We start from the raw sequence: 15,986 nt of genomic DNA, 5'->3' as shown, positions 1-15,986 counted from the left end.
CCTGGGGGGCGATTTTGTAACAGGGCCGTTTTTGCAGAATCGGTCCTGTAACAAAATCGGCCAAAAAACGGCCCGGGCAAAGAGCTAGGCTTCACTCCCAACCCCCCCCCCCCCCCACCCCCCCTCCCCTGGGGGGAGGGGGGGGCGGCTGAGTACTTTGCCAGGGCCGGTTTTTGTTCCCAGCCTGACCCTGCAGCCACTCGTGTGGCAGTGCAGGGGAAAGCTCTGGGAAGCGTCGTATTGTTGTTAATACAACCCATCCCTGTGCTTTGAAAATGCTGCAGAATGCGCAGCTAAATCGTTGTGGCACAGCACTGAGTCATTTTCTTGTAGATGAGTCACCTAGGAGGAGATTAACAAACCCCAAGCAACACTTTTGCGCCGCTGTTGTATAATTTTTTTTCTGTGATGCAGTGTATTTGTGAAATGAGCCTGTGCTGTTTATTTATTCATCCTTTGTTTATGTGGCATTTAAGTAGAATCGTTTGCATTTAATAGGCAGACATATTTTGTTCAGTCCAAAAAGAAGTGCTTTTTATAATCTCTTTGTGTTTTACCAAGAATTACAGTTGGTGTCAGCTATTTGGATCAGTTGTGCTTTCTTTATTGTCTCTTGAACATTGTGATGATATATTTCAGGTACTAACTGGACTTCCCAGCTCCTAAATGACATGGTATACAGCATTGTAGGAAAGGAACCTCCACAAGAAATTCCATTGCTTGAATTCGGAACTCCAGACAAACTAGAGGTTGGTATAAAAACTGCAAAACTTGGTAATACCGTTAGAATTATACTCTTTAGCACGAATCTAGGTGATTATCTGTGAAAATCCTATATTGTATTTTCTGTGGCACCTAACCCAAAGGCAACTCCTTCATGTGAACACGCCTCTAAAGTGAATGGTATAATCAGACGTGGGTTTCTTTTCCCAATGACACGCACAGAAATTGAACCCTGGTGTTAAAAGGGCTGGGAATGATGGAACAAGATAGCCACAGAAATAGAACTCGGTGTTAAAGGGGTTGGGACTGATGGAACAGGATATTGTATTGTATTGTAATTGCATTTATATACCGCTTACTACCACTGACGAGGCGTCAAAGCGCTTTTTCAGCGAATAGTATGCTACTCCGGGACCTATAGAGGATTAGTGTTGAATTAGTATAGTGAAACATGCAAGTAGATTTTAAGTGGTGGATAGGTTAGTCAGTTATTTGGATTTGGAATGATAGCAGAAGGATAGAGGAGGACAAAGGTTTGTATATCTATATAGCGCTTGTTGACGCACGCCACTCCCGAACCCATAAAGGATTAGTGTTGAAAATTAGTATAGTATAAATATGAAGTAATTTGAGTAGTAGATATGTTATTCAGTTATTTGGGTAGTATATTAGTATAGTTCAATATGGAATTTGAGAAGTGAACATGTTAGTCTGTTAATTTTGATTGAAAAGGATAGTGGAGGGATAAAAGAGTGAAGGATTTTTTAATTTAATGAGTTTTGGAGGGGAGGAGTCAGAGGGAAGAGTTTAGAAAGGTTTGGCAGTTCAGATCAGACTTATTTTTAAAGGTTACATTGCCTCATGAGCTTTTGCGCATAGATATTGGGGCGTTCCATCAGCTAAGAATCAGCAACGGTCTCCAGGGAAGTATTCCTCTGCCTGCCCCTCAGCGCTGCTCCGACGATTGTCATGAGGCAATGTAACCTTTAAAAATAAGTCTGATCTGATCCGCCAATTGGGCGTTAGGACTGCTTAAATACATACATATTAGGTACACATACACCTAATCCTTTTTATAGAATACACTTTTATATACATAATACGTGTGAGTAAGGTGGGGAATTAAGTGGTTTCCCGTCCTGAAGAAGGAGTTGGATACTCCGAAACATGTCCATGTCGACGCACTAAGAGGTAGCTGTACTTAACTATACAGCAACTACCTTGCCAAGCATGTTTTTAATACTACCAGCTGGGGGCTTGATGAAATAAGTTTTTGATCCCACCAGCCAGGTATTTTTTAACACCACTTTCACCACTCCACCACTCACCCTTTTTTACCCCACATACCACCACACATAGTCTACACAATAAAAGTTCTCCCGCGCAAACGTTTGGTCGCAGCACGCCGCATTCCGTAGAGGGGTGCGAAGACCCCAATGATGGTAGAATGACAGCAAGGGTCCTTTTGGTGTGTGAGGGGTATTAAAAACAACACTGTGTGCTCCCAACCATAGTAGGGACCATACTATTTATCCCCAGTGGATTCTATTTTGTTTGTCCACGTTTGTTTTCTTCAGTAAAGGTCGTATGTATGACTTTTTGAGTTCTTCTGGGAATATTCCAGTAGTTAAGGAATCATTGATGATTCTTCTTACCGAAGTGGCTGCAGAGGTTGTTAAAAGAAATGTCTTGAAAGTTTGAGGCGCCCCCCTCCCATATAAATAATTAAATAAACAAGGACATGCCCCGGGGGATGCGTTCCGGGGGCCGAAATTGGCCTTGGGAGGGGGAGACACCTTCCTGTTTTTTAAAAATCAAATAAAAAACATGGGTCAGGCCCTGGGGATGGGGTCCCCAGGGCCCCCAAAATATTAAGAGACGGGGGCCACATAGCCCTCTTCTAACAACAATAGGAAAAGCAGAAGCCGTTCTGGATTGGGGGTTACGTCCCCTAGAATCTTTAGGGTCCTTGGGGGCCAACTAACTCACTAGGTGCCTCCAGTAAGCCCCAAACAGTGTGATTGCTGAGAGGTGGTCCAAGGCCACAGCCCTTTTTGAACCAGTTTGCAAATGCGCCTCTTGTTGCTTTGCTGGTGGGGCAAAGAGGTCCTTTTGTCTGCTTTGAGAACTTAGCAGTCCTGCTGTGTGGGACTTACCAGAGGTAAAAGGAGGGGTAGTTGGCCCCCAAGGTTGTCCTTGGGGCCAACTAGCCCTCCTGTTATCTCCAGTAATGCCACACAGTGGGATTGCTAAGAGGTCTTCAGAGGCCATGCTCACCTTTCTCCACCACTCTGCAAATGCACCCCCTGGCACAGTACTTATTGGGGGATGAAGTCCACTTTACTCCTGAGGGACTTTGGGGGCCAAGTAGCCCTCCTGGTACCTCCTGTAAGTTCAACACAGCGGAATCCCTGAGCACCTGTCGGAGGCCCAGTCCCCTTTCTGTACCACTCTACAAACGCAACTAATATGTTTTACTTCAAAATTTGCATTTAAAAAACCTTAGGAATTCACTGAATAAAACATAGGTTTCAGGGAGGTTATAGTTAGAAATTAGCATTTAAAACCCCTAGAAATTCACTGAAAAAAACACAGGTTTCAGGGACGTTATAGTTAGTTGGACATTTCACTTGTACAAAACCAGAGAAATGTAGCCATTATAGTTAGTTGAGCTAACTATAACTTGTGCCCCCCTCCAGGGAAGTTTTGGACAGGTGCGGTGCGTCCAAAACTTCCCTGGAGCCGACCCATTATCCGGACATCGCTCCATGGACGCACGGACCCGTTGCGCTCCCCCTTTCTGTTCCAAGTATCCCAGGGAAGTTTTGGACGCACCCATCCTCTACTTCCACTCCCCTGTTGATGAACAGGGTGCTCACCCTATCAACCCCTGTTGCATTACGTGGCCAACTTCACTTTTAGAGCTCGCCACGACAACCCTGATAATCCCAATAGCATATCAGCCCTGATGAGTCACTTCTCCTTCACGGTGTGACGAAACACGTGTTGGCTGGCTATTATTTTCTGTACTGACCAACAATTGATTTATAAAGACTTCTTCACGTACACGAATCTTTGTGCTTATTTTTGAACCTTGACATATACTCCTATTTTGCATGTAACATTGCGTCCTGACAACAGGACTACCGTTTTAATCAGCGTGTGCACAGGATCTGCTCTTCTTCTATATTGGTCTAGGCCTCTCTTAACCAGTGCAGGGGTGTTTTTCCATTTGGGTTTGTGTCCCCTGGCCTGCATTGCACTGCGTGCCCACCGCACGAACATTTTAACCAAGAGATCACACTGCTTTGAGCGCCACTGCTTCCTGTTCCCTCAACTCAATCAATAACCCATATAGACACTCATGTAGCTACTGACGAACCCATGCAGCAGCTTACACAACAACAGACAGTCTAATACAGACATTCACACAGTTTACTCACTAACCCATGCATTCAGTAAGACACATTTATTCACTCACTTATACAGTCAGTCATACACCTGCTAAATCCTCCACCCAGACACTTATACACCCACTCATTCTTCAATACACCTTGGCATATAAATAAAACATATTTAAACTTTACAGAAGCACACAGTCACTGGATGTCATCAGTGATGTCATCAGCAATGTCTTTCGAGATGTCATCAATGATGTCATCAGTGATGTCACTGACCATGTCATGAATGATGTAATATGTGACATCATTAGCAGTGCATTGCGGGGGCGCGAGTTATAGTTAGCTGAACTAACTATAAACACAGAATTTCTCTGATTTTGTACTAGTGAAATGTCCAACTTACTATAATGTCCCTGAAACCTATGGTTATTTCAGTGAATATATATTATATATCCAAAGCAAAATTTGCCAACCAAAGAAAGCCCCTGTCCCCCCTACAGGGTGGCTTCGCGAAAACGGGTATGGCGCATTCCTTAATATGGCTCACACAAAGAGAAGAAAAGCTAAGCTTTGATCGGTAGCACTCTGACTTTTAATCTGTCTCAGGAAAGGCAGTACATCAACCCTGACACGTTTTAACTGTTGGATGTGGCCTTGTTCACAGGTGAGGCAAATCACACTCTGTAAAATTGCAGATCTTAAATCACAATGATCATGTGACAAGGTGCAGTACTACTGTCCCCACAATTCAATCAATCAATCAGGGGTTTGTATAGCGTGCTACTAACCTGTGATGGTCCCAAGACGCTTTGGGGGGGGGGGGGGGGGGGAGATGGCTCCAGATCAGTCGAAGAGCCAGGTCTTGAGGTCCTTCCTGAACGTGCCCAAGGTCGGGAGTGCTTGATGTTAACCGGGAGCTGGTTCCAGGTCTTGGCCGCGATGTAGGAGAAGGCTTTTCCTCCAGTTGTGTTTCTGCGGATGCTGGGAACCTCCGCCAGGGTGAGGTCGGCGGAGCGGAGGATTCTCTTGGGTGCGTGGAAGGAGATTCTCTTGTTTAGGTATTTGGGTCGATGTTGTTGAGGGCTTTGTAGGCGTGGGTGAGGAGTTTGAAAGTGACTCTCTCCTCTACGAGGAGCCAGTGGAGCTTGTGTATGTGTTGGATCATGTTCTCTTGCCGCGGAGTTCCGAGGATGAGTTTGGCTGCGGCGTTCTGGATGGTTTCGAGTCTGTGTAGAAGCGTCCGGTTGATTCCAGCGTAGAGGGGGTTGCCGTAGTCAAGACTACTGGTTATGAGTGGGTGGGTGTCGAGTCCTTCTGCAGTCTGAGGGGATCCATTTGAAGGTCTTACGGAGGATGCAAAGGAAGTTGAAACTGGTGGAGGTGAAGGCATTGATCTGGCAGGTCCTGAAGAGGGTGGAGTTGAGGAGTGTGCCAAAGTTCTGGGCGTGGTCAGTAGAGGTGGGTGGGCTGCAAAGGGAGGATGACCCCCAGGTGCTGTCCCAGGCGGTAGAACAGGGTCCGAGGATGAGGACCTCAGTCTTCTCTGAGTTGAGCTTCAGACAGCTGCCCTTCATCCAGGCTGCCACATTTTTCATTCCTTCCTGAAAGCGAAGTCTGGTGTCTTCTGGATTCTTCGTGAGGGAGAGGATGAGCTGAGTGTCGTCGGCGTAGGATACGATGCTGAGCCCGTGCTGTCTGACGATGGCAGGGAGGGGGCCATGTAGATGTTGAAGAGTGGAGGGCTGAGAGATGAACCCAGTGATACTCCGCAGTTGATATCGGTGGGTTTGGAGCGGAAGGGAGGGAGTTTGATCATTTGCGTTCGGCCGGAGAGGAAGGATTGGATCCAGTTGAGGGTGGTTCCTTGTATCGCCGCGTCGTGGAGTCTGGCTGTGAGTGTGCGATGAGAAAACGTGTCAAAAGCCGCGGAGAGGTCCAGCAGAATGAGGGCGGCCGTGTGTCCCTGGTCCAGTAGCATGTGGATGTTATCTGTGGTGGCTAGGAGGATGGTCTTTGTGCTGTGGTTGCTGCGGAATCCTGACTGGGAGGAGTCTAAGATGGAGTTGTCTTTGACGAAGGAGGTCAGCTGGGTGTTTACAAGTCTCTCTGTCACTTTGGCCTTGAAGGGGTGGAGAGAGATGGGCCAGTAGTTTTTCAGGTCTGTGGGGTTGGCCGTAGGTTTCTTGAGGAGGGGTTTCACCTTCACCCGTTTCCAATCGTCTGGGTAGATGCCTGATGTGAGGGAGGCATTGATGGCGTGACCAAGTTTGGGTGCAATAGCGGCGGCCCTGTGGAATATGTGCGGTGGGCATGGGTCCGTCGGTGCTCCTGAGTGAGTTTTCTTCATGGTCGTGATGATGAGTCTGATGGTAGCGGGATCCCAAGACGTGATGGTTGGCTTGTCGGCGGTGGAGGGTAGGGGGGTGGTGTCTGAGGCTGGTTCATTGAAATTGTCATAAAAGTCCTTGACCTTCCGGTGGAAGTAGGAGCTGAGCTTGTCGCAGAGTTCCTGGGAGGGTGTGATGTCCTTGACTTCTCAGGCGGGTCTTGCAAACTGCTGTATGAAGTTGAACAGTTCAATGGCGTTGGTCACATTGGTCTGGACTGTATCTCTCATGAAGGCCCGTTTGGTGTCTCTTATGCCCTGGTGGTATTTCTTCAGGGCCCTCTTGTGGTTGTTCCGAGCTTCCGTGGTTTTCTGGTTCCACCAGGTTTTTTCTAGGCGGGCTGGCATGTCTGGCTCCTTGGAGTTCCGTGGTGAACCAGGCAGCCTTCAGAGGGCGTTGTTTGGTGGGGGGGGGGGGGGGGGGGGGGTGGAGTGCTGCGAGCTTGTCCATGCAGCAGGAGATCCAGTGGTGAAATTCCCTGCCTGCAGTGTTGGTGTAGGTGTGGGGTGTGGCGAGCTCAGCGATGGTCATTGCGGGCTGGGTGTGAGGTCCTGGTGGTCTGTAGATGTTGCTGCATAGTGTGGTCCTGGGGCTGGTCTGGATCTGGAAGTCGAGGTGTTCTGTGTTGGACTGGTGTTCGCTTGGGCTGGAGGTGGAAAGTCGGAGGGCGGTCTTGTGTGCATTGGCAAGTCCCCCTCCTGGGCGGTGCGGGCGGTCCTTTCTTTGGATCTTGTAGCCATTGGGGATGGCGGCGGTGATGTCAGGGCCGGATGTGGCATTGGTCCAGGTCTCCGTGAAGAAGGCGGCGTCTGGTGAGAGGGTGTCGATCAGGTCCCAGATTTCTACGGCATGTCGGTGCAGGGAGCGTACTTTGAGGAGGATGCAAGTCAAGTTCTTCGTTTTGCGTGCATCGGGCGGGCAGTCGGCGGTCGTGGGATCTTTGTCGATGGTGAAGGATCTGCAGCAGAATTTTGCAAGTGAACTGGCCGTGGGTGGTGTTAAGCGAGGATCTTGCACACTCCGTGTGTCTCCCGGGGTGAGTGCGTGGAGGGTGGTTGAGTCGTAGCGGAGGGGTCTAGGAGAGCCAGGGTTCCTGGCACTGGTCTCGGTCTGGTTCGCGGACTGGCGCAGATGAGTTTACCTTAGGCGCGACCCCGCAGCGGTCGCCATATATAGGGGAGGGGGTGGGAGCAGCGGAAGGGAGGCGGGAGCGGGGCTGGAACAGGGGCGGGCCACAGGGACAGCAGCCGCAGGAAAAGGAATGAGCCTGTTACGTGGGGGAGAACCCCATAACAATAATAATAAAGCAGAGAGAAATAAAACAGGTAACAGTCAGCCACATGAGCCAAAAAGTACAAATGAAATTTGGCAATTCAACAGAAGTGCAAGGAACAGAAGCGCAAGGAGAATCTCCAGCACAGGATGGGCTGCCGGCTCGAACCTGCTGCTGGGCGAGCTCAGAGGAGCGGTCGATTGATTAGGCGGAGCTGCTGGGGAAGAGTGCTGTCCTTGGACCCAGAGGTCAAGGGATGACCTACTGTTATTATGAACTGTGGTAAATACAAAATTATCCTGGATAGTGTCCTTGTAATACAGTCCAACTATGATGTTGTAAAAATCATGTTCAATAACGTCTCTTCTCACAATCAAACCCAAGTGCACTGTAATGTTCAAATAAAAATGTCACGTGTAATGAACACAGCGGTTACCTTCCTTGTGTTAGATCCTCAAAATGTGCTTTCCACTGTATTTCACTGTCCTTGCACAAAATACAATGGTGTGTCCAAATGGACAAGAGGAGATGTCGCTTTTCTTGTATTCCCTTTCACATTTAAGTGCACTTATCCCTGGATAATCCTTTCTGGTTGCACGTAGGCACGTGGGACATGCTCCCTAATTCAATCCAAAGCAGAATTCTCCAACCAAATAGAGCCCCCGTCCCTGCAGGGTGGCTTCGCGAAAACATGGAGCATTCCGTAATTTGGGGCACCCAAAGAAAAAGAAAAGCGAAGCCCAACTCGGTAACACACTGGCTTTTATTGTGTCTCAGTAAAGGTAGTACATCAACCCTGAAGTGTTTCGGCTGTTTGGATGCGGCCTTGTTCACAGTTGAGGCAAATCATACTCTGTAATATCCCACATCTTAAATCACAATGTTCACGTGACAAGATGTAGTACTACTGTTCCCACAATTCACTTGTATTGTATTTACAAACTGCGGTAGATAAACAATTATGTTGGATAGTGTCGTGTCCATGCTGTGTGCAGGGGTGTACACCATACACAGGACACAGGTTAGTTTAACTCTTCTTTATTATCACATCATGCAGTTGCTCGTCCCCACGTCCGTCCACGTCTCTGTCCTGGTCATTGTCCGTCCCCTTCCTGTCCCTGCCACCGGATCTGGTGTCCGGTGACCTGGTCACTCTGCCTGAGGACCCACAGGGTCCTACTGCCCTACTGTCAGTCGCCCACACGTCGCCCACACTGTCGGATCCCAACCTCTCCGTCACGACATCTCCCCCCTTGTTGCAAACAAAAGTTTGTGACACATTTATCATAGTCCTCATTCACAGTTATATTTACGAAGGTGAAAGAATGAGAGAGAGAGAGAGAGAGAGAGAGAGAGAGAGAGAGAGAGAGAGAGAGAGAGAGAGAGCTTGTCACTCTACATCTCTTCGATGAGTCTCTGTTATTTACTGAATGTCCTTCATGATCTAGTGTCTCCATCGCTTCCTTGTCCTCTATCTTCCTCCTTCTATGTGGCTGCAGTTGCCGCTGCCATTTCTTCTTCATCCGCCTTTAGCTCCTTGACACGCTATCTTTTCCTTGTTGTTTGTTGTCGGTCGGAGACAGCCATTATCATCAATCCTTTCACTTTCGTCACCGCCAGTGAATCTTTGGAGAACCGGTTGTCTTAATATCGATATTGTTTCTTTCTGTCTCACCACCTTTGGTCCTGGCCGTGCGGTGTCTCTTGCCTTGATCTTCCTTGGTGGCGCCTGTCCGCTCTGCTCATTGTATGTCTTCGTCCTTTCCTTTTGTTGCTGTTTCTCCTGCGCCAAAGTCCTGTCACGTTGCTCCTTTTTACCCATTTTATTTTCTTTGTCTTTGTGTCTTTCCTTTTGTTTTCTTTTCTTCTATGTTCTCCTTTTCTCTTTTCTGTTTCTTTGGTGATCTTTGTCCCTCTTTTCTTTGTTATTTCTCTTTTTCTGTCTTTTCCTCTATTTGGCCTTATCTCTGGCTTTTCCTTTATTCTTACTTCTTTCTTATTCGTCCTTTTTTCTTTTCTTATTCGGCCTCTTCTGGGCTTTTCTAGTCTTCTTCTTCTTTATTTCCTTGTTTTCTTATATTTGCATCCTTCCTGCGTCTTATTCATATATTTATGTCTTTCCTTTTGTTTTTTCTCTTTGTCCTCTTTTCTCTCTTCCTTTCTCTTTCTCTTTTCTCTTTATTTTCTTCTTATCTCTTTATCTTCTTTCTTCTTCTTTATTTTCTTCTTATCTCTTTATCTTCTTTCTTCCTCTTTATTTTCTTCTTTTCTCTCTATCTTTTTTTCTTCTTTTCTCTATATTTTCTTCTTATCTCTTTATCTTCTTTCTTCTTTTCTTCTTCTTTTCTCTTTATTTTCTTCTTATCTCTTTATCTTCTTTCTTCTTCTTTATTTTCTTCTTATCTCTTTATCTTCTTTCTTCCTCTTTATTTTCTTCTTTTCTCTTTGTCGATTTGTATGTTCTGTCTTCTTGTTTACCTTTTATCGTCTTTCTCGTCTTCTTCTTCTTCTTGTGTTGGTTTTTTTTATTTAACTTTTTCTACTTTCTTTTCTCTTCTGTCCCCTTTTTCCTTGTCCTTTTATTTATTTATTTTTTTTTCCTCTTCTTTCTCTTTCTGTTATTCTTATCCTTCTCTATGTTTTTCTTGTCCTTTTGTTTTCTTTTTCTTGTCCTTTCTGTTCTTTTGTAGTATTCCTGTTACTGTGACACTCTTTGTTGTGCCTCCTATTCATTTTCTTCTTCTTGATATGTTAGTTATTCTTTGCTTTTGGGCGATCTCTCTTTGTTTTCTCCCCTTTATTCTTCACTTTTCTTTGTTTTTCTGCTCTTTTCTTTGTTTTTTCTGCTCTTTTCTTTTCTTGCCTGCCCTTGCAATGGCCGCTGTCCTTTTCTTCTTGCTATTAGTGCTTTTGTCCCATCTAAAATGGCCGCCCCTTGTTCTCGCGAGATTTCGCGCTCTAAATCTCACTTTCCTGACTTCAAAATGGCCGCCACGTTATTGCTGTGCTCCCATTGGCTTATTCTGCCTGATCCAAAGATGGCCGCCGGGATTTCCACGTCTCACGAGACTTCGCCTTTAAATGCGCGAGCGCGATCTCCTCGCAACTTTGCTCGGTACTAACGCTGCTCCGCTGCTCCTGAGCGCTCCTTACCGCGCTTTGTCACTCTGTAGGACGCTGATCGGGGTGGGCTCCCGTGTAGCTCCTGGCGTCACCTAGATGTTTCCATGATGCTAATCCACACACACGACGATTTTCCTCGCACGTCGTGACGATCGTTTCTTCCCTCGTCGCCAGTTGTCGTGTCCATGCTGTGTGCAGGGGTGTACACCATACACAGGACACAGGTTAGTTTAACTCTTCTTTATTATCACATCATGCAGTTGCTCGTCCCCACGTCCGTCCACGTCTCTGTCCTGGTCATTGTCCGTCCCCTTCCTGTCCCTGCCACCGGATCTGGTGTCCGGTGACCTGGTCACTCTGCCTGAGGACCCACAGGGTCCTACTGCCCTACTGTCAGTCGCCCACACGTCGCCCACACTGTCGGATCCCAACCTCTCCGTCACGACAGATAGCTTCCTTGTACCACAGCCCAGAAACAAATTCATATCCCAGTGCTCAAACTGCGATGTTCAAAAAATCATGCTCCGGAGCGTCTCCTCTCGAAGTCAAACCAAGTGCACTGTAATATTTAAATAGAAATGTCACGTGTAATGAGCACAGCGGTTACCTTCCTTGTGTTAGATCCTCAAAATGTGCTGCCCACTGTATTTCACTGGTCTTGCACAAAATACCAGTGTGTCCAAATCGGCAAGAGGAGACATCATTCCTCTTGTACTCCTTTTTGTGCCAAAGTGCAATAATCGCGGGATAATCCTTTCTGGTTGCACGTAGGCGCGCAGCACATGCTCCCCAATTCAATCCAAAGCAGAATTCTCCAACCAAAGGGAGCCCCCATTCCTGCAGAATGGCTTTGCGAAAAAGGTCAAGGAGCATCCAGTAATCTGGCGCACCTAAACAAAAAAGAAGCAAAGCCGAACTCGGTACCAATCCAAAGCTGTAATATTGTGCCTGGAGTGGTAAAAGGATTTGGCCATTTTACAGCCTGGCATGGATAGAACTTTGCTAATCCTACGCTTAAAGACTTTGCTGTGGAAATGGCAAAAGACTTTGTACCTTTCTACCTCCGCATAAATGGCACTGTGCCAATCCTATGCTTAAAGACTTTGATAGAAAAGCAGACATTTGAGGTGAGCAAATTTAGAGTGTTGCTGGTGTTGAGAGTGCTTTATGCTGGAGCTGCTTTCCACCTAAAATTGAGAACTACCCATAGTTCTCTGCTTCTTTTTTTTGCATATATATATATATATATATATATATATATATATATATATATATATATATATATATATATATATATATATATATATGTATATATATTTATATACACACACACATATATAAAAAACAACAGTAAGAAGAAGGCGCGAAGCCGAAACGCGGCCTGTTTTGAATTTCACGGATTAATAAAACCGTTTTGATTTCTACCTTCGGATTACGGTCGATTCTTTTGCTTGCCGCAAAAGAAATTTGAACCAGATATATATATATATATATATATATATATATATATATATATATATATATATATATATATATACACACACACACACACACACACACATATATAAAAAACATTTAACCAATTTACAAAATTCACAAACAATGTAATAATTAATTTTTAATTAATAATTAATGGTTATCTACTAGCGGCGCAGTTACGCCAAAAGGAAGCTGCTATGGCCATACCAGCAATACAGTCAGTCAGTGGGGCAACACACACTCGTCCCCAAGATATTGTAAACATGTTTGCTCAGTTTTATCAGACCCTTTACATCCCTGGAGCGCAGGCCGACACAGCTAAAATGACCACTTTTCTCTTGGAGTTCACTCTCCTCTCTTTTTGGACAAGGGCAGAGAGCTCCTTGAGGGAAAGATCAGCAAGGAGGAAATAGCGCAAACAATAGCAAACTTCCCCTACCACAAGTCCCCCGGTGAAGACCGATACCCGGCGGAATTCTATAGATGGGCCGGAGAAGGGATAGTTGACACTCTTCAGGTGGCATTCCAAGAAGCGGGGCACACATCCTCTTTAGGCCCCATCTCCAATAAAGCAGTGATTGGCGTCTTACCTAAGCCTGGACAGAACCCCACACTATGCAGCAGCCACCACTCCATATCAATGCTGAATTGTGATATCAAAATTTTAGCTAGTATTCTGGCTGCCCTCCTCCACAAAGTCCTCCCCTCCTTATTCCACCATACACAAGCAGGATTCGTACCAGGCCGTTCTTCCAGAAATCAATGCAACTCTGGCACATACTTTAGGATCTGCCTAAAATCTTCCCTCTGATGCACTAGCATTGTCACTCAATGCGGTGAAAGCATTTGATCGCGTTGAGTGGGACTATCTTTTTAAAGTAATGGTGCGATTTGGATTGGGAGATCAGTTAATCACCAAAGTACGACAGCTATACGACAATCCCACCGCCCAGGTAAATTGCGGGGTTTAATCTCTGACTCATTTCCAATTCGTCGGGGGACACGCCAAGGCTGCCCCCTCTCTCCACTCCCCTTTCTCCTGGTAATGGAACCCTTAGCAGCTACCATACGTCAATCAACCACAGTCACAGGCCTACCCCTCCTGGTGGAGAAATCCAAACTATATCTATATGCAGATTATATCCAGCTAACCCTCACGGTCCTACACAGTTCCCTACCATCTCAGCTTAAAATAATAAACAACTTTTTATCCTTCTCTGATTACAAAATACATAGGGAAAAAGGTGAAGCATTGCCCATCTCGGATGGAACTACAAAGGCAGCCATACCTGGATTCCCCTTCTACTGACAAACCTCCCACCTCAAATACTTGGGCGTCTTGGTAAATAAAGGGATGGAGGGGATGATTGCAAACAATATGAGCCCCCTGTTAAGCCAGATGCAACGTTACTTTGGTAAATTGAAGGTGTTTTGATACTTTCTATGTGCGGCAGGGTACAGTCCGTAAGCGTGGTTGCACTACCTCGCTTCATATACACCCTGGGCATGCTTCCCTTACAGGTACCCCTGGCCACACTGCGTTTAATTGACTCCAACATGAAATCCTTTCTGTAGGGCTCCTTGAGGCCCCGTCTGGGCGCACTGAAATGGAAGGCTCGTTGTTCTTGCTGGGGACTAAGCATCCCATCAATAGAACAGTTTGTGCTTGCACTGCAGCTCTCCCAATTGGCATACATGCTGCCAGGTACCCCTGATGTACTGCATTGGGTGCACATAGAGAGACACCTATCTATAGGGATAGGCCTATCTACTCTATAAGGACAAGGACCATGCCACCATGCCGCCAAAACCCCTCTAAACCGATGTTATCAGCTATGCACGGTGCCTGGCAATGAGCGCATTGGTTGATGGGTTCACACCCACGAATTTATGAAAAAGCACCCCTTTGGTGGAATGCTAGTATGCGCATCATTAGACAGCTGCTATCATGGCCCCTTTGGGAAACTTCGGGCATACTCACCCTGGATCAGCTCTTCCATAAAGGGGACTTTAAAACATTTGTGGAACTCCAAGAGTAATTTGCCCTTCCCATGTCGCAGTCTGGCAGATATATGCAGCTTTGCAGCTGCCTACAGAAATATCTGCGACAGAGCCATTGGCCATTGTCCCTACCAACCTCTCTAGTGCTATCGTACCTCCACAAGTGGGGATCACACAAAGTGGTTAAGTCTGGCCTCTACGGAGTACGCACCTCTCATCTTTTCACACAACCTTTATTACAAACCCATCACACCAGATGGCAAGCCCGACTCTCAGTCTTCTATGGAATGGGGGTAGTGGGCAGAACTAATAGATGAACTAGAAAGGGGTGCATAAGAGGCAAGACTGAAAATCCTACACAAGTGCCACAGTACTGGTCACCTATGAAATTCCATAAAGCATGCCTTCTCTCGCATGCAAATTGCTGGAGATGCGCAAATACGGCTTCCGATATTACCCATATCATATGCCAGTGTCCCTTGGTACAATCCTTTTGGTCATAAATAGGCAAGACCCTGAAGACGACATATCCCTTGCGTCTGCCTCTCACTTCTGCTCCTATCCTTCTACATGATCTGCGATGTTCCCCAGAGTTGTCAAACCCGCAACATCAACTCTACCATACAGCACTTTCCACAGCTAAGTTATGTAACGTGCGTCAGTAGAGATCGTCAACTCCTCTCTCTCAGGAGGCTTGGCTGGTGGCCATGATCCACACAGCCACCCACAAACGAGTCATTTACAATTAACAGGACCAATCTGACCTCTTCCTCCAGGTATGGGCACCTTTTTTTACACACAGAGAGTGACAGTGGGAGAAAGCCCGCTTAGGAAATCAACTTGACACCATCAAAACATTACAGCATCCTACTCCACTCTATTGTATTCTATCCCACCCCCATACACATGAACCCCCTTTCTCCTATTCTCCCCTTCCCTCTATCCTCCCCACTAGCCCTCCCCACTCCTGTCCTTCCCAATGAAAACGAATCCTTGCTACCCCTTCATTCCCTCCTTGTTCCTCTACATCAATTACCCCCTCCTCTCCCTCCCTGGTTTCCTCGGCACCATGATCCCTGTCATGTCGTTATGCCTGACTCTGCCTCGGGACAGAGCAGGCAAGCAGGAAAGGGCGGTTCCGGAAACAAGAACCGGAACAACACTTTGTCTGTGAGCCAGTTATGATCTGGCAGGGAATAAAGAAGGAGGTATAGAAATCAGCTCTGACTCCATTGTCTGTTTTGTCAGGGCAAACGCGACATTGGCGACGAGGGAGGGATCCACACACTCCCACAAGCAGAGTCGCGCAGCCCAGCCGCATGCACGCCGCCCGAACGGCGAGTTCGCAGTTCACCCCACCGGCAGCGCAGGAAAGGCGCGAAAAACGGAGCCCGGCACTGGGGAACTGCCAGAAACTGAGACCTGCCAGACGACACCGCGCTGCTGCTCGGAGATCACAGAGCAAGCAAGAAGCTTGCGCCTCACTGGACAAACGATCCCGGAGGAGCCCTCACATACCGAGCAGCGCTACGGTGGGCGCGAAGGCCCCGCCCACTCGCGGAGACGCGAAAGACAACACAAACACGAGGGTGAGTCCCG

The 15,986-nt window shown here is 46.9% G+C and overlaps 1 protein-coding gene across 1 annotated transcript in view; it reads left to right on the top strand.

Annotated features, from left to right (window-relative positions):
• LOC147727732 (sulfotransferase 6B1-like) overlaps positions 1–15,986 on the top strand; it is a 467,748-nt gene that overhangs the window by 61,475 nt on the left and 390,287 nt on the right. The window contains exon 2 of the mRNA XM_086961730.1: positions 640–749. Coding sequence (XP_086817856.1) covers positions 640–749 — 110 coding nt within the window. The remainder of the gene's footprint in view (positions 1–639; positions 750–15,986) is intronic.

The sequence above is a fragment of the Lissotriton vulgaris genome, chromosome 3_1, assembly GCF_964263255.1.
Source record: "Lissotriton vulgaris chromosome 3_1, aLisVul1.2, whole genome shotgun sequence".
Classification (NCBI taxonomy): Eukaryota; Metazoa; Chordata; class Amphibia; order Caudata; family Salamandridae; genus Lissotriton; species Lissotriton vulgaris.
Note: the sequence above shows the minus strand (reverse complement) of the source record. Positions and strands in the feature narration are given on the sequence as shown.